The sequence below is a fragment of the Chrysemys picta genome, chromosome 10 (genome assembly GCF_011386835.1).
Source record: "Chrysemys picta bellii isolate R12L10 chromosome 10, ASM1138683v2, whole genome shotgun sequence".
Lineage (NCBI taxonomy): Eukaryota > Metazoa > Chordata > Testudines > Emydidae > Chrysemys > Chrysemys picta.
The window spans coordinates 19320760-19338925 of record NC_088800.1 but is presented as its reverse complement, the minus strand read 5'-3'; the positions used below and the strand labels follow the sequence as shown (position 1 = coordinate 19338925).

The window sequence follows — 18166 nt, the reverse complement described above, 5'->3', positions numbered from 1 at the left end:
AGCCCATGACTTGTAATATAAATTTGTACACCACATCCCCTATGCTGGCTATATCAGTTGTGTTTTTAATAACCTTTTTTCCAGTTTAAAGGGAATGTAAAATCTTGTCTTTAGAATGTAAGAATGCTTTCCTGGAGGTTTCTATCTCTTTAGGTTGCTCTTCACTGTGTGTGTGTGTGTGTGTGTGTGTGTGTGTGTGTGTGTGTGTGTGTGTGTGTGTTTAAAATGAATATGCTGCATCTGAAATGTACTTGAGCATCACTGTTTCCTTGCTATGATTAGCCATGCAAACTCTGATCAGTTTTCCACTTTTCTACCTGCATTACAGAATCAAAACCAAGTTGTCAAGGTTAATCTTGTTACCTGTTCCATTTCTTTTTTTGGATATTGAAACTTTTAAGTTGTCCTATTCTTATTTAGAAGAATATTATTTGTCCACTGATAGTGTAAACTGTGTTGTCTAATGCAGAAACTTCATATTGTAGGTAAATGCACAGGAGGGAATCCTGCACGCTTCTGGAAATGGGATACCCCCATTAACAAAGGATTACTGCATAAGTTACAATCCGTCATGGGTATCTCTTCCAAATACCCTGGATAACATTGTAAGTAGTTACGTAGCTATACTGTCTAAGAATTATAAAACCAAGAACAGTTTTGGATCAAGTGGAATTTCTAGGAGAAATTACTGAGTAAAATCAATGCTATGTTAAATGTATACCCCAAATTAAAAAACATAGAGGACCAAAAAAGTGCCACCGTGGCTAAACAACTAAGAAACGGTTAGAGGCAAAAAGGCATCCTTTAAAAATTGGAAGCTAAATCCTATTGAGGAAAATAGAAAGAAGCATAAACTCTGGCAAGTCAAGTTTAAAGGTATAATTAGGAAGGCCAAAAAAAGATTTGAAGAGCAACTAGCCAAAGACTCAAAAACGAACATCAAAAAATTTAAGTACATCAGAAGCAGGAAGTTTGCTAAACAATCGGTGGGGCTACTGGACGATCAAGTTCTTAAAGGAGCACTCAAAGAAGATAAAATCATTGCAGAGAAACTAAATATGCTTTGCATCAGTCTTCACTGCAGAGATGTGAGGGAGATTCCCACACCTGAGCCATTGTTTTTAGGTGACAAATCTGAGGAACTGTCCCAGACTGAGATGTCATTAGAGGAGGTTTTGGAACAAATTGATAAATTTAACAGTAGTAAATCACCAGGACCAGATGATATTCACCCAGAGTTCTGAAGGAACTCAAATATGAAATTGCAGAACTACTAACTGTGGTATGTAACCTATCATGTAAATCAGTTTCCCAGATGCCTAGAGGATAGCTAATGTGACCACCAATTTTTAAAAAAGGTTCCAGAGGCGATCCCAGCAATTACAGGCTGGTAAGCCTAACTTCAGTACCAGCCAAACTGGTTGAAACTGTAATAAAGAACAGAATTATCAAACACACAGATGAACACAATTTGTTGGGCAAAAGTCAATATGGCTTTGGTAAAGGGAAATCATGCCTCACCTATCTATTAGAATTCTTTGAGGGAGTCAACAAACATGGACAAGAGTGATCCAGTGGATATAGTGTACTTAGACTTTCAGAAAGCCTTTGACAATGTCCCTCACCAAAGGCTCTTAAGCAAATTAAGCAGTCATGGGATAAGAGGGAAGGTCTTCTCATGGATCAGTAACTGATAAAAAGATAGGAACCAAGGATAGGAATAAATGGTCAGTTTTCATAACGGAGAGAGGTAAATAGTGGTATCCCCCAGGGGTCTGTACTGGGACAAATACTGATCAACATATTCATAAATTATCTGAAAAGGGGGTAAACAATGAGACGGCAAAATTTGCAGATGATACAAAATTACGTAAGATAGTTAAGTCCAAAGCAGACTGCAAAGAGTTACAAAGGGATCTCACAAAACTGGGTAACTGGGCAACAAAATGGCAGATGAAATTCAGTATTGATAAATGCAAAGTAATGCACATTGGAAAACATAATCTGTACTAGACATACAAAATGATGGGGTCTAAATTAGGTGTTACCACTCAAGAAACAGATCTTGGAGTCATTGTAGATAGTTCTCTGAAAACATCTGCTCAATGTGCAGTGGCAGTCAAAAAAGCTAACAGAATATTAAGAACCATTAGGAAAGAGACAGATAAGACAGAAAATATCATAATGCCTCTATATAAATTCATGGTATACCCACATCTTGAATACTGCATGCAAATCTGGTTGCCTCATCTCAAGAAAGATATATTGGAATTGGAAAAGGAACAGAGAAGGGCAACTAAAATGATTAGGGATATGGAACAGCTTCTGTATGAGGAGAGATTAAAAAGACTGGGACTTCAGCTTGGCGAAGAAAAAAGAACTAGATAAGTTCCTGGAGGATAGATCCATCAATAGCTATTAGCCAGGAGGGCGGGGCTGCAACACCATGCTCTGAGTGTCCCTACCTTCTGTTCGCCAGGAGCTGGGAGTGGGCAACAGGGGATGGACCATTTGATGATTACCTGTTTTGTTCATTCCCTCTGGGGCACCTGTCACTGGCAATTGTCAGAAGATAGGATACTGGGCTAGGTGAACCATTGGTCTGACCCACTATGGCCGTTCTTATGTTCTATGTTCTCATTAGGATAACTTCTAAATGGGTGCCACTGCTTATTTGCTGTCAAAAATAATCATAAAAAAGAATTTTTTAAATTTAGCACTGTGAATATATATTTAAGAGTAAGCCCAACTTCCACAATATCCCAAATGATATTGTCATGCTGTTTAGACACCAAATTTTAATGTTTTTAAAAAACCTTTCAAAGCCTAATATTGAAATGCATTAATGAAAGTTGAGAGAAATAATCAGCAAAGTTTCATGTTTAGATTTAAACACTCATCTACTCCCCAAGTGTTCATAACTCTGATATTTTAGTATCAAGTCAGTTCTTGGCAAAAAAAAGTTAAAACGGTTATAAAAGAAAGTGTAATTGACTTTTGTTGTTTTCCAGACTGAATGAATCTCAAAAAAATAACTGTCAAAATGGAGAAAAATGAACTAGATTTTAAAAATATTTTAGTTAAGTGTTCTTGGAGACACTTTGAGTGAAGTGATTTTGTATGGAATACACCTTATTTTAGAACTTGATCTGTTTAAAACAAGAATTGCCAATATTGATCAGCATGTGCATTTGGGTAAAATGTTAAAATATATTTACTTGCAAATGGGTTTTCAGGTGGCAGCATTTTAATCATTATTTGGAATTTATATCGCCATGCCTTACTCTTGGTCAAAACTTCTCCTTGAGCCAAGATTAGAAAAATCGCACATATATATGTTAAAGCGTTTTTTTTCCTTTCCTTTTGCTACCCTTGATGTGATTGGTAAATGCTATAGGTTTGGAAATAATCAAGAGAAATATTCTTTCCCTTGATTGGCTTGCTAAACCTAGGGTTGTGAGTTCAATCCTTGAGAGGGCCATTTAGGGATCTGGGGCAAAAATCTGTCTGGGGATTGGTCCTGGTTTGGACTAGATGACTTCCTGAGGTCCCTTCCAACCCTGATATTCTATGATTCATAAACAAGGCTGACTCTGTACAAAACCAGGGGAAGTGTAACAGCCATTTTTCTGTCAAGGACCTACTGTGCCAAACATAACTTGACTAGCCAAAGAAAACAGCTTTTTTTTTAAATATGACTTAATAAATGTTTTTAAAACTAAAATTAAATATACAGAAAAATTATTTAAACTACTAGTACTTTGTTTTAGGGCTAGCCTACTGTCTTGGTGTGAGTGTTGCAAGAGAACCAGAATTTGGATATGTATCTGAGTCACTGCTTCTTTGGCTGGTGAAACTCGTGTATGACATAGTTGGATTCTTTAGAGAGTTGCTGTCTGCTGCTTATCATAAACCTATTCTGAAGACTAGTTTACAGAGTAGCATTGGCCTTGGAATAGGCTGTAAAACGGTTAGGACTGGTTCAGAAATCTCAAATATACTTAGTTGCTTATTTCTATACTTTTTAAATTGTTTTTGTGATCTTCGTATTGCAACGAACCCACATGAACATGTCCCAGAAAGTTTATTCCTCTCCCCCTACTGATTTCCTATTTTGAGTCCACATTGCTGAGTCAACTATCCCATTATATTTCTTAGTAGGTCTATTTACTCCCTGTAAATAAATGTTTTTGTGTTTATAAATAAATGGGAGAAACCATATTGGAAACTAATCTTTGATTTTTAGTTTTAACTTTTATATAACTTTTGATTTTTATAGGCTTCCAGTACTTTGGAGAACTTGACCTCCAAAGTGTTCTGCAGTAATTCTGAAGTTCCTTCTACTCTTGTAATAAAGGACAAGGCAGTTGTAGTGATGAGGGGAAACTGCACATTTGTGGATAAAGCGAGAACTGCTCAAAGTCATGGTGCTAAAATACTGCTGATTGCCAGTAAAACTGGTCTAGTAAGTTCTAACATTCTATGGCTTAATCTTTGTTAAAGTGACATTGTCTTAGGCTTGGTCTACACTACCCCCCTAATTCGAACTAAGGTACGCAACTTCAGCTACGTGAATAACGTAGCTGAAGTCGAAGTACCTTAGTTCGAACTTACCTTGGTCCACACTCGGCAGGCAGGCTCCCCCGTCGACTCCGCGGTACTCCTCTCGCCGAGCTGGAGTACCGCAGTCGACGGCGAGCACTTCCGGGTTCGACTTATCGCGTTCAGACTAGACGCGATAAGTCGAACCCAGAAGTTCGATTGCCAGCCGCCGAACTACCGGGTAAGTGTAGCCAAGGCCTCAGTTGCATTTATTGTATTTTGACCTCTGTGGTCATCTATTTTATATACTCAAACTACTAGATGAAAAGGGTTATCTTTGTTATTTTCTACTAATTTTAGTTGCATAATCTTTTAAGTGAAAATTTTACATTTTATTAAGCATTAATATAATCCAGTACCTGTACACAATCATTGCTACAGAAAACAAAATCACTAAAAATATCAACTAATACAGAAGAACAAAAAGAGAAAAATTGACAGTAACAACTGCAAGATAAGAACAGTTCTTTTAGATCATGTCTTATCACTTTGCCAGACATGCATGTCCTATTTTTCTTGCTCTTTTAAAATATTGGATAGCTTTTTATGTACATTATTCTTGCATTTGCAGTTTGCGCAAATACATTTCTATACAGCAAAATACAATATTAATAGTGTATCATCATTAATAATTGTTAGTTTAAAAAAACTGAGTTAAACTTGTTCTAAAAGGTGGGTTATCAGAGTCAAACTATTGAGTTTTGATTATCTACATAAAATCATAAGACATTTACCAGAACATCTCTGGGTCTATAATGTCAGCCTTTCAGTGTCTGTAGCATAGTTTTCCGTAAAATGTCGGAGAGTTTTTCTCTATAGCTTTGAATCGTGTCTGCTGATTTTTGTTTGTGAACATAAATACTGGCATTCAGAGGATAATTTGCATATAGAGTTGAGTTCTGCAAATACGCTATCAAGTCCTCTCATATTGGTTTTTTGTTTTAGTCTTCTCTTTCAGGTAACAAGACTGATGTACAAAATGTAACCATTCCAGTTGCTCTTGTAAGATATAATGATATAATGGATATGCAGAAGGTAAGTGACACAAATCATAAATGATTACAATATTTTATAATTTTTTTTCATAATTACATTTAGGATCTATCATTTATCAGGTAGTGCCCAGTTAGGCATGCATGTTTATATTTTTTCATTGAGTCAAGTGTTTAGACAATATCTGTCTTCTATCTTCATTTTCAGAGAAAGGAGATTGAGATTTCAGTCATGAAAGCAGTAACTTGCTCTTTGACTCTTTCAGGCTAATCTGTAAGAGTGTTCCTTCAGCTTATAGTATAGAGCAGACTTTATTTCAGTTGTCCATTTGTTCATGCACTGGGATCTGTTTTTACACTTTATTGAAATGTACAGATTAGAAAAAGACTGACACTGAATTAGAAGAGAATATAGAACTGAAAATGTCATGACCAATAGCCAGCAACTCTTCCTTTTGACATATGGGATACTGTATAGGACAAAACAAACATTACATGTGAATTACTTTTATTATAGTGTGACAATGCAATATATAATACTAATGTTCCAATAACAGGTAGCAGTTGACTTTTCTTTCATGTTATATACAACCTTGATTATCTGAAGCTCAGTAATTCAAAACAAGGTAATTTTCCTGAGTTCTATTAACTGCATCAAAAGTTACTTCAGATTTCCAAATGTATTCAATGCCCCTTCATGTTCAGATAATTGAGATTATATTTTTCTGAAATTTGTGATATTTCTTGAATAGAAAGTAAAATAATCATCTATATGTTGCTAGCACACTCCATTCATTCACTATTGAATCCTCCCTTCCTCATCTCCACTGGCAACTCCACTGTACAGTAACTCCTCACTTAAAGTCGTCTTGGTTAATGTAAGTTCATTGTTACGTTGCTGATCAATTAGAGAACATGCTTGTTTAAAGTTGCACAATGCTCCAATGTCTGGCAGCCGCCTGCTTTGTCCACTGTTTGCAGGAAGAGCAGCCTGTTGGAGCTTGCTGGTGGGGGCTTGGAACCAGGGTGGACTGGCAGCCCCCCTAAGTTCCCTGTGCAGCAGCCACCCAGCAGGCTATCAATTGCTGGCAGTTCAGCTGTCCCTCCTTCAACTGCCATGTGCTGCTCCTGCCCTCTGCCTTGGAGCTGCTCTCTGGAGTCTCCTGCTTGCTGTGCGGGGGAGGAAAGGAGGGCTAATGTCAGGGTGTCCCCCTCCTTCCTCCTCCTGCACCCCGCTTACCCCATTTCCAAAGAGCAGGGGGGACACGCGGCAGGGCTCAGGACGGAGGGAGCTTGCTGGCAGGAGCTGCTGTCTCAACTTGCTGATCTATTTAAAAAGGCAGTGTACTTAAAGGGGCAATGCGCATCTCTCTCTCTGACACACTGTGTGTGTGTGTGTGTGTGTGTGTGTGTCTCTGTCTCGGTCTGTCATGCTGTCTCCCCTCCTCCATTCATAATGCCTTGTAGAGTGTGAGGCTACATTAAAAATAATGTGTTAAGCCTTGAGGGCTCAGCCGATTGCTAGTTCATCATTTAGCAGTAAGGCATTCCCCGAGGAATATCCCACCCTCTGACTTCACCACCTCAGCCAAGCTTCACAATCATCATCGCTGTGTACCAGTATTAAATTGTTTGTTTAAAACTTATAGTGTGTGTGTGTGTGTGTGTGTGTGTGTGTGTGTGTGGATTTGCTTAACATCGTTTCACTTCAAGTCGCATTTTTCAGGAACATAACTACAACGTTAAGCGAGGAGTTACTGTATTCCCTGTGGCCAAACTTGCTTGTCATGTTCGGTTTCTTGTTCTTCTCCCAGATCCAGGCTATTCACAAATCTGTTTGCTCTTCCTCTGCATCATCTCTGATATGTCTGTCCTTCTGTGTTCCCTTGCAGAATTTCTTTTCCATGCCATGGTTATGTTTTACTACTGCAGCTTCCTCCTTTTGTGTCTGCTTGTTTTTGTACAGTTCAGATTACTTTGACAGCACTAAATATATTATAGTGGACTAACAGGTACATGGGCCAGGTGTACAACTTCTCAAGTTGTTTAAGGGGTCAAGAAGTAGTATCATCCCTCCTTGGCGTGCCTAGTGTACTCCCACAGCATGAATTATAGGTTGCTTCCAGGTCTATGTCTCCTGCATTGCGGTGGAAAATGCTGTTATCCTACTATATCAATTCATTATAAGTATATAACGTTACAGTTTCAGGGTAACAGCACCTCAGATCCACGCTGTGGTCTGCTCTATGGCTGCCCCCTTAGGTCTCAGGCTTCTGTCACCTCTCTCTGGGCAGGGACCTGTGCCCTATCCCCTCAGATCTGGAATTTAGGCTGCAGTCCCCCTGCAATTCACTGTGATTATCCCAGCAGGTCTGACCTAGCTCAGCACCTTCAGTTCACTCTCTTTCTCTAGGAGCAATGACAGTGGCCAAACCAGTTTTCACAGAGCACAGTACACTTATTTTAGGACAAAACCGTTACACAGAAAACCTATAACAAAACAATAAACAGTCTAAACACATACTGAGTTTACCAGAGGTCGCCCAACTTCCATGTGGGGATGTAGTAGGTCAAATTCCTTCAAACCTTTGAGTAGGTTTGCCCCCTTTGTTAAAGGTTTATGTCCATTGTTGGATCAAAATCAAGGCTGCTTAGTCAGTTCAGGCTAATGCTTTACATGGTTTTGGGGCCTTTGTTTCCCAGGCCTCCTGAAACAGGTAAAACTAGTCAGTGCCCCTTTCCTTTAGCAGCGAAGCTTAAGCAGCTGGGTATCTGCATAACAGCATTGGGATTTTGCATTAATCCACCCCCTAGTAGTTCCAGATTCCACAATGTGACACTTTCTGGGTTACCCAAGGTTGGGAGGCACCTTGCTACCACCTGCTCTTAGTGTGAGGAAACCGTGTACGTGTCTGCCAGGGATCAGCTGCTTGACCGTCACAGCCACAGCAACACAAGTGTTCTCAACCCATGTGGGCTCCGCTGTCTGTCATGCACACCAACATCCTATAGGTACACTCCAACCCCCGAGTCCTTCAAGCATCTCCCTATGGTGTTCAGCCCCTTGCCCTGGACACTCACAGAATTACCAGGCCTGCTGTTCCCAAGGGAACAGTACTCCACAGGCAGGGCTGGCTCCAGCTTTTTTGCCACCCCAAGCAGCGAAGGGAGAGGGGGGAGGGAAGATAATGCCGCAATGGGCGGCACTTCGGTGGCAGCTCTACCGCGCTGCTTCATTCTTCGGCGGCAATTCGGTGGCTGGTCCTTCCCTCTGAGAGGCACTGAGGGACTTGCTGCCAAAGACCCAGATGTGCCGCCCCTTTCCATTGGCCGCCCCAAGCACCTGCTTCCTCCGCTGGTGTCTGGAGCCGGCCCTGTCCACAGCTTACTAGTTGCACCTTAGAACAAAGCTCTGCTCAATATACAGCACTTAACTTGTAATTTTCTTTATTTATAAACAAGTCTTTTTTAACAAAGAACAGAGATTGATATGGTAGCAAACAGAAATATTCCGAATATTCTTGTATGGAAAGGGTTCTATATAAGAGAAAATCATAACAAGCATTCTAAAGCCTAAACTCAACTAACAAGATGCCTTCTTGTCTAATAAGATACTGCTTAACCTAAAGTCCTTGTTACAGTGTGACCAGGATGGCCAAGACCCTTCTTTCATGAGGCAAAGCACACTGGCAGCCTGCCTCCCCCTGGTGAAGGATAACTTGGGCTTGATCTGCTTCCCAGATGTAGTTCCAAAAAATCATTGTCTTTAATCCCAAATGGGGTAACCCCTGCTGTTTTTGTTTTTTACTGCAGTGCCTGCAATCTGTTGACTAGCATTTTGCTCAGACTATAAATGGGCATCCATTGTGAACCATACAAAACTCAGTTTGCACATGACCAGCCAGAGAAAGAGAAGCATTCCTCTCTTTCCAGCTCCCTGATGGCAGTGCGTGGATCACCTTTTGGTGACCTGCATTAACTCACAAACTTAGAGCATAATTGTTAGTATATATACATAACTCCTCACATATTTGCTGAACATACATCTCATAATCATTATGATGACCAGTATGACACAGGTCTTTTGCTGGAGACCTTACATGATGTTATATAGTGAACTAGTATGTAGATTTCAGACGCTGTAACCTTTATGCCCTCCCGTGCCCGCTGCCAATTGCCTCAAAACGGTCTCTGAGTCTCCTATGGGAAACTGAACCAGGAACATATCACACTTATTGATACAAAAGTTTTTAAAATATTCATAGACCTATGTCATTTGGAACATCTCAGTATAATAGTTTTTGAAATTTTAATGCTTCCAAGTCTGGCTCTCAAAAATGTAGATAACATTTTTAAAGTTGAAAAAATAGTCTCAAAGTTATGCCTATGTTGGGGGAGATGGGACAGATATGACCATAGAGAGAGGGTTGCTAGGGTGCCCGACCAGAATCTTAGCAGGACACACAGGTGTATTTCCTGGATGGTATGTCTGCCATGACCTCTTACAATTTCATGTTTCACCTACTTATATAATAAACATTCTCACAACAAGCAGGCATGCATGATTCACAGATCTGTATGGCACCATTTGATGACCATCCCATGTATTTTCTCTCTTTAGAACCTATGGGATGGATCTGCAGGGGGAGCTTTCATGCACTCCTGCTTGCCCTGGTCACCCCAAAACCTTTGGGTGAGAACTTGAGACTTGGTCCTCGCACTTCCAGCTCCCATGAAGCTTTCAGGGAGTGAAGATGCTAACCCTTTGTTCCTCAAAGTGTCAGCTGCTCCCATGATGGGTTGGGGATTTTCCCCACCCATACTTTCTTGGCATAGCCTAGGAAGCAATTCTTTGGAGGGAAGGGGGAACTACATTAGATCTTGCTCCGTGTGAAGTGGCTCTTAACCACACGCTGCTTTTAACAGCCAAGGGATCCCAGGTCGTGGGCAAGGGTATCTTCAATCCTCCCCCATAGCCAAATTCATTTATCTGCCTCAGAAATCAGGCCAGGGGAGTCCTGTAGTATAACCTCATTCTCTGGCGGGGGAGGAGGAAGAGTATTGATTTGATTCCTCACTCCACTGGGCTGGCCTTTTGTTCCTACACCAAGATGAGGCGAGCAGTGTTTTCTCCTCCACCTTGCTCAGAGCACTTACATTTTCACAGATCATTGGGCAGTCACAGACTCTGGAAAGAAAATCCCCCCTCCCAGGTCCTGGCTGTAGTAACCTCTGCAATATCCCAGGCAGCTGTTTTACACTTTACTTGAGTGGGTGACATAGTTTTGGCAGTGCTCTAGCTGCCTCAGTGTCCCCACTTTCAGCTGAAGACGTAGCCACCACTGTTCTGTCTCAGGGTCCCTTGTATGGATGGGCAGAGAATGATCCCCCTCGCATGGGCTCCAGGTCTCAGAGAATTTACCTTGACTGTCACTCTCCCCACCTCCTAGTATCAGGTATTTGTTTGGCTGTGCTGAGAAGGTGATTTGAGCTTAACGGGGCTTCCTGTATGTTACAGTTAGGAGTTAATTGACACCCCCCTCTCAGACCCTCCACTTGCATAGTCACTGACACCCTTATCTGCATGATTACAGATATCTGTCAGCACCTGATACAGGCCTGTAGCTTTTACAAGGAGAAGGGGAGTGGGCTTTGTTTGCAAATTAGTGTCATTTCCAAGAAGCAGACCAAAAATAGTATCCTTTCATACACCTATAGCCAGCGCTCCTGACCCTTCCAGAAATCTGTGCTGCAGGTAGAGTGGAGGCTTTTACACCAGGAATTCTAAACCAGATTTCACAACCTTTCAGTGTTTCAGGGGCTTTCACTACTTGGGTTTTAATTATGGTCCTGGTGGGCTCAGAATGTCTTTCCATTAATTTTCACCTTCCTTTCCCACTGGGAACCAGATGGATCTGCACCAAGGAGGGTCAGCAGGACATGGGTGCAGTGATTTGAGGTGTATGCACGTCAGCATGCACATCATATGGAACAGGTGAACCGTTCCACTGAACTCGCTCCCTCTGGAGATTGAGTTACCCAATTAACTGTAAGGTTGGAGTGCAGGATGGCTTTGCAGGACTGCACTGGGTCTTAGTAGTTGGATTAGGAAATCCCGTGCAGTTTGTCACAGATGACATTGCTTTTCTGCATCTGCCCCAGGATTTCCTCTGAGGTGTCCTCTCTGCCTTGGAGCAGGTCCTCCCCTTTGAGTATGGGTCTCTGCTTGGGCCCAATCCAGGCTCTGTGATTCAGTTCCATCCCTATTAAGTTTTCTATCACTCCCAGGCTGAGCATTGGCTAATGGTCTGCCATTTTCCCCGCTAAACACAATTTTCTAGGGCTTTTGTCTACTAACCATGATTTTAGGCCAGGGGAGGTCAGTTAAACTTTCACAATTAGGCTTTTTTACGTAGTTTATAATATTTATAGTCCTCTCTGTCTATATGGGTGAAAGCATCTAAGGCAGTGGTGGGCAACCTGTGGCCCATCAGGATAATCCGCTTACCCACTTTCTGGATTCTTCTAGGGATGCTCCTTCAGATCTTAAGCCTCTAGCCATTACTTCTCTCGGGTCAGGGCCATCGTCTGTCTCCCATCAGAACAGAGATGTAGGCTCTAGTCTTCCTGAAATACACTGTGATTATCCCAGAAAGTCGGATGTAGCTCAGCACCTGCAGTTAACTCTCTCCAGGAACAATGACAGAGTTACCAGTTATCAGACAGGTTTCACAGAGAACTGTACACTTATTTTCAGACATAAACATTGCACAGAAAATATGTAGGGTGTGAAGCTTCAGCAGCTGGGTATCTATTTCAGCACTGCATTAACCACCTCAAGTGATTTTTGCATTTACCACTCTCTAGTGATTCCAGATTTCACAGGAAACCCAAGCATAGAGCCAGGAACACACATATACACGTAACTTACTGATACAAAGGTCTATAAATATTCTATAGACCTCATATTGTTTAGTGTGTCTTAATAAAAAGTCTTTGACGTTTTCATGCTTCTGAGGTCTAACTCACAAAAATGCAGATAACATTTATAAAGTTGCTACAATAGACCCCAAGTTATATCTCTGTGTGTCATATCTGTCACGTAGAGTACATCTTCATACATAGTAGGTAGGTAAAATTGACACACTGACCCAGTTTGCAGCAGAATGTGAAGATAACATCTGATTTTTTAAAACGGGATAAGCACTGGATACTCTGCCTGTCATAAAGAGCCTATGCTGTTATATGTAACTGATACATTTATCATTTTTCAGGCCCTTGGAGCTAGGATTAATGTGGCACTCTATTCACCATCTTTGCCAGAGTTTGACTACAGTATGGTTGTCATCTTTCTAATTGCTGTGCTCACTGTGGCGCTGGGAGGCTACTGGAGTGGAGTATCAGAGCTGTAAGTTCCATTAAACCATATAATCTATTAAGCAATGTAAAATGCAGATCTAAATATCTGGTGGTAGTGGTAATGGATACGAGAGGAAGGATGGATGGTCCAGTTGTTGGGGCATCAGTCTGAGGTTTGGGAGACTGAGGTTCAATCCCTGTTCTGCCACAGATTTCCTGTGAGACCTTGGGCAATCATGGTCTCCCTGTGGCTAGGTTCTCCATTTGTAGAATGGGGATAGTAGTACTTCTCTACTTCAGAGGTTTTGTGAGAATAAATACATTAAAGATTGGGAGGTGCTCAGATACACATGGCAATGGGGACTATATAAATGCATAGGACATTAAGTAATCTGCCACTTTTAGATATTGGCTTTAGCTTTTTATCTCTTTCACTTCAAAAATATAATTCACCTAATGTAGCGCTCTCCCAGGAACACTGGCAGGATAAAGTCCTATCCAGTTCTTTAAAAAAAATGATGATTCCCACACTAAAGAATTGGGCTAAGTTAAAAAAGAGAGAAGTCCTGAACTACTAAAAGGCATAAATCTAGCAAATAAATTAATGACATTGAAAGTGAAAGCCAGTAGAGAGAATAAGCCAATGTAAGAATATCCCCATACTGTTATGACACCTGATCACCACAATTTCATCTACATTCATTGCTCGCCATCAAGAAAGGCTGGCATGTCAGTTTATATTTTTTTTAAAACTGCATTAGGCATTAATAAATAACATTCTGCATAATCTTGAGAGTCCATTAAATGGTGCTAACCTCGTATATCTAGAAATGAGGCATAAAGCATGTGTAAGTTGACAATAAATACTTCAAAGGAAACTAGGATAGCAATTCATGCTTCAAAGGGGAAAATTTGCTGTGTAACTGAAGGTGGAGGAAAATAAAATTTGAATAGTCTTTTAAATCCTGTTCATGTACAGGATAGGGTGTGAATAAGTGTTTTGATTTGTCACAGCTGGCCAAATCCCCATGCAGGGGAAGGAGGTAATTAATTATGTGTTTCTGTGAAGAAAATGTAAGAATACTAGGAAATTTGAAAAGACAAACAGAAACTTCATATTAACCTTTGTGAGTAACTACAAAAACTTCATCTATCTAACTGCAGTAAAAATTATTCTGTTTTTACAGAGGGGAAACCCAGTAGGTATTCAGAGTGTAGTAGGAAGCCTTTTCTTAAACAAAGCCCCTATGCCAGATAAACAGCTACTGCGTCTATGGAATGCAGTATTTCACTACATCTACATTGATGGTGACACTGGCCAAACGAGCTAATGTGATCCTTGTCTGTATAAAACAGAAATCTCAAGCAGGAGTAAGGAGGTTACATTACCTGCCTTTAGCACTGGTGTAATTGTTGCTGGAATACTGTGTCCAGTTCTGGTGTGTCTAATTCAAGAGGGGTGTGGATAAACTGGGAAGGATTCAGAGAAGAGCCAAGAGAATGATTAAAGGATTGGAAAATGTGCCTTATAGCGATAAGCAGACTGAGCTCTTAGAGTCTATCTTAACAAAGAGAAGGTTAAGCTTGATTACCATCTAATAAGTACCTGCATGGGGATCAAAGATTGATAATAGAGGGCTCTTTGGTCTCACAGACAAAGGTATAACAAGATCTAATAGCTGGATGCTGAGGCTGCACACATTCAGGCTATAAATAAGGCACAATTTTTTTTAACAGTGATGGTAATTAACCACTGTAACAACTTAACCAATAATTGTGGAAGGTTACCCATCATGGGCATCTTTAAAAACAAGATTGGATGTTTTCTTAAAAGGATATGTTCTAGTTCAAATAGGAATTAGTTTGGGGGAGTTCTATGGCCTGTGTTATGCAGGAGGTGAGAGCAGATGATCATGGTGGTCCCTTCTGGTTTTTAATCTATGAATGTGTGTTTACTTCATGCTGAAAATAAACATATAGTGCCTGTCTATAAAAAGGGAAATAAAAACAACCCAGGAAACTATAGACCAGTTAGTTTAACTTCTGTGCCAGGGAAGATAATGGAACAAGTAATTAAAGAAATCATCTGCAAACACTTGGAAGGTGGTAAGGTGATAGGGAATAGCCAGCATGGATTTGTAAAGAACAAATCATGTCAAATCAATCTGATCGCTTTCTTTGATAGGATAACGAGTCTTGTGGATAAGGGAGAAGCGGATGATGTGGTATACCTAGATTTTAGTAAGGCATTTGATACGGTCTTCCATGATATTCTTATCGATAAACTAGGCAAATACAATTTAGAAGGGGCTACTATAAGGTGGGTGCATAACTGGCTGGATTACCATACTCAGTAATTATTAATGGTTCCCAATCCTGCTGGAAAGGTATAACAAGTGGGGTTCCGCATGGGTCTGTTTTGGGACTGGCTCTGTTCAATATCTTCATCAACGACTTAGATATTGGCATAGAAAGTACACTTATTAAGTTTGCGGATGATACCAAACTGGGAGGGATTGCAACTGCTTTGGAGGATAGGGTCATAATTCAAAATGATCTGGACAAATTGGAGAAATGGTCTGAAGTAAACAGGATGAAGTTTAATAAAGACAAATGCAAAGTGCTCCACTTAGGAAGGAACAATCAGTTTCACACTAGGAAGGAGTACAGCAGAAAGGGATCTAGAGGTTATAGTGGACCGCAAGCTAAATATGAATCAACAGTGTGATGCCGTTGCAAAAAAATCAAACAAGATTCTGGGATGCATTAACGGGTGTGTTGTGAGCAAGACACGAGAAGTCATTCTTCCGCTCTACTCTACACTGGTTAGGCCTGAACTGGAGTATTGTGTCCAGTTCTGGGCACCGCATTTCAAGAAAGATGTGGAGAAATTGGAGAGGGTACAGAGAAGAGCAACAAGAATGATTAAAGGTCTAGAGAACATGACCTATGAAGGAAGGCTGAAAGAATGGGGTTTGTTTAGTTTGGAAAAGAGAAGACTGAGAGGGGACATGATAGCAGTTTTCAGGTATCTAAAACCTGAAAGGAGGAGGGAGAAAACTTGTTCATCTTAGCCTCTAAGGATAGAACAGGAAGCAATGGGCTTAAACTGCAGCAAGGGAGGTTTAGGTTGGACATTAGGAAAAAGTTCCTAACTGTCAGGGTGGTTAAACACTGGAATAAACTGCCTAGGGAGGGTGTGGAATCTCCATCTCTGGAGATATTTAAGAGTAGGTTAGATAAATGTCTATCAGGGATGGTATAGACAGTATTTGGTCCTGCCATGAGGGCAGGGGACTGGACTCGATGACCTTGCGAGGTCCCTTCCAGCCCTAGAATCTATGAATTAATTCAGTATGGCTTAGTGGGGTTTTTCCTTCAATTTTTTTCCCCCCTCTTCAATCACTTCTTCACTTGGGCTGAGTTTAAATCCAATCTTATCAGTTGATGAGTCCATATCCTATACAGCTGGAAGCATAAACCAGATCTCAGGTCTTCCATACTCTATCTCAGAGTTTAGGCGGAGAGCATTAGGCTAAGATGGGCATATACCCCTGGGTCTGTGGTGGAAGAGAATTGGCTGAAGTTTTTCTCTTTTGTTAGAATTGGACTGAGAGAAATCATTCCCCCCTGCTGTTTCTTTTTAGAGTGGGGCGAAATAGTATCCCATTGAAGGGAGTATGCATATAGCAGATGTTGGTGGCTTTGTGTAAAGACTTGTCTGAAAAATGGAAGCCCGCAGGTGGGAGAGCAGAAACATTGAGAGAGTGTGGACAGTGCTTGTCTTTCATGGAGAGAGCAGTCATTTATCTAGGAGTTGGGGATGAATGCTTCTGGGAAACAGGTATGCAAGGCAGTGTTTCCTGGGAGAGAGTGGGTCTCTCTCTGGAAGTAAAATGTGTAGTTAGTGTCTCTACATGGGGAGAAAGTCACTAGATACTGCTGTCATTGGAGACAAAAGAGAAACTGGCCATCAGCAGCCTTTTTTTACTTCTCTCTTCAGAAATCTTCCTAAGCAGAGGCTTGTGGCATACACCAGCCCATGTGCCTCTTGTTCCTCTTTGGCATATACTTCCATATCAGTAACATTGGGGGTTTCCCTTATCTGCCTATCTGGGTGGGGTTTTTAGCCACATTTAAGAATAACTGTGATGTGACACAGTTCTTGGAGAAAGGATAGCTCTGTAAATAGAATTGAGTTACCAGTTAGACGATTATGTTGCCAAATAAACTGTAACTGGATTTTTGTTTACATATTTTAATATCTCTGCTATCCTCCCCTGCTTCTGCCCCAACTCCTACTTACTCTACAGTTTGTGCTCTCCCACACCCTCCTCTTTCAGCCCCCTCCACTCCTCTGCCCTGGCTTCTTCCCTGTCCACTCTGAGCACCTCAGCCTTTTCCAGATCCTGCAGTCACTTACTCCCCTAACCCTCCAAACTTCTGTCCCCTCAATCCCGCACTACACCCATCCTTTAAACTGCTTCTGTCCCCCTGGGAGTCGTCTTGAGAGGAGGGGCCTTGACAACCCTTTCCCCACTACAGGCTGCTGGGGGTGACTGGCTGGCCTGTGCCCCATCTTCTTTCTTCAGGGTAGCTGCCAAGGAGAGCCACTGCCCCTCAATTTGATGAGATACCACTATCTGGGGAGGCATTCTTCCCTGTCTGCTGGTCCAGTGCATCTGGCTCCCACACTTAGCCAGCTGAGCTCTACAAGCCAGCCTTTTTAAAGGCAGAGGCGGAAAGCCACATCCACAGCAGGCTGGGGATTCCCTTTGGAGGTGGCCCATATATGAGCAGAGGGAATTCTCTGACACTGAGGCCTGTTCTACACTTGGGGGGGATTCGATCTAAGTTACGCAACTTAGGCTACATGAATAACGTAGCTGAAGTGGACGTACTTAGATCGACTTACCGTGGTGACTTCACTATGGTGAGTCGACTGCTGCCGCTCCCCCGCCGACTCTGCCTGCGCCTCTCGCTGAGCTGGAGTACAGGAGTCGACAGGAGAGCGCTCAGGGATAGATCGCTGTCCACCGATCTGGCCGGTAGTGAAGACACACCCTGAGAAAAGGATTTGAAAGGGGCTTGAATGAGGGCTTCCTGCAGGATTAGGGCAAGGCCCACAAAAAGGTAAGGGGGGGACTAATTTCCTTTTGGGGGAAAAGGGTGGCAGTTAGGGGTGCACTTAGTGCGGAATGAGGGGCATGTCT

At 41.6% G+C, this 18166-nt stretch overlaps 1 protein-coding gene across 4 annotated transcripts in view; it reads left to right on the top strand.

The window, feature by feature from the left end:
* SPPL2A (signal peptide peptidase like 2A) overlaps positions 1-18166 on the top strand; it is a 49813-nt gene that overhangs the window by 5246 nt on the left and 26401 nt on the right. For all 4 annotated transcript variants that reach the window (XM_065559375.1, XM_042845666.2, XM_005307265.5 and 1 more), the window contains exons 2-5: positions 486-605; positions 4280-4465; positions 5548-5637; positions 12869-13002. In XM_065559375.1, coding sequence (XP_065415447.1) covers positions 486-605; positions 4280-4465; positions 5548-5637; positions 12869-13002 — 530 coding nt within the window. The remainder of the gene's footprint in view (positions 1-485; positions 606-4279; positions 4466-5547; positions 5638-12868; positions 13003-18166) is intronic.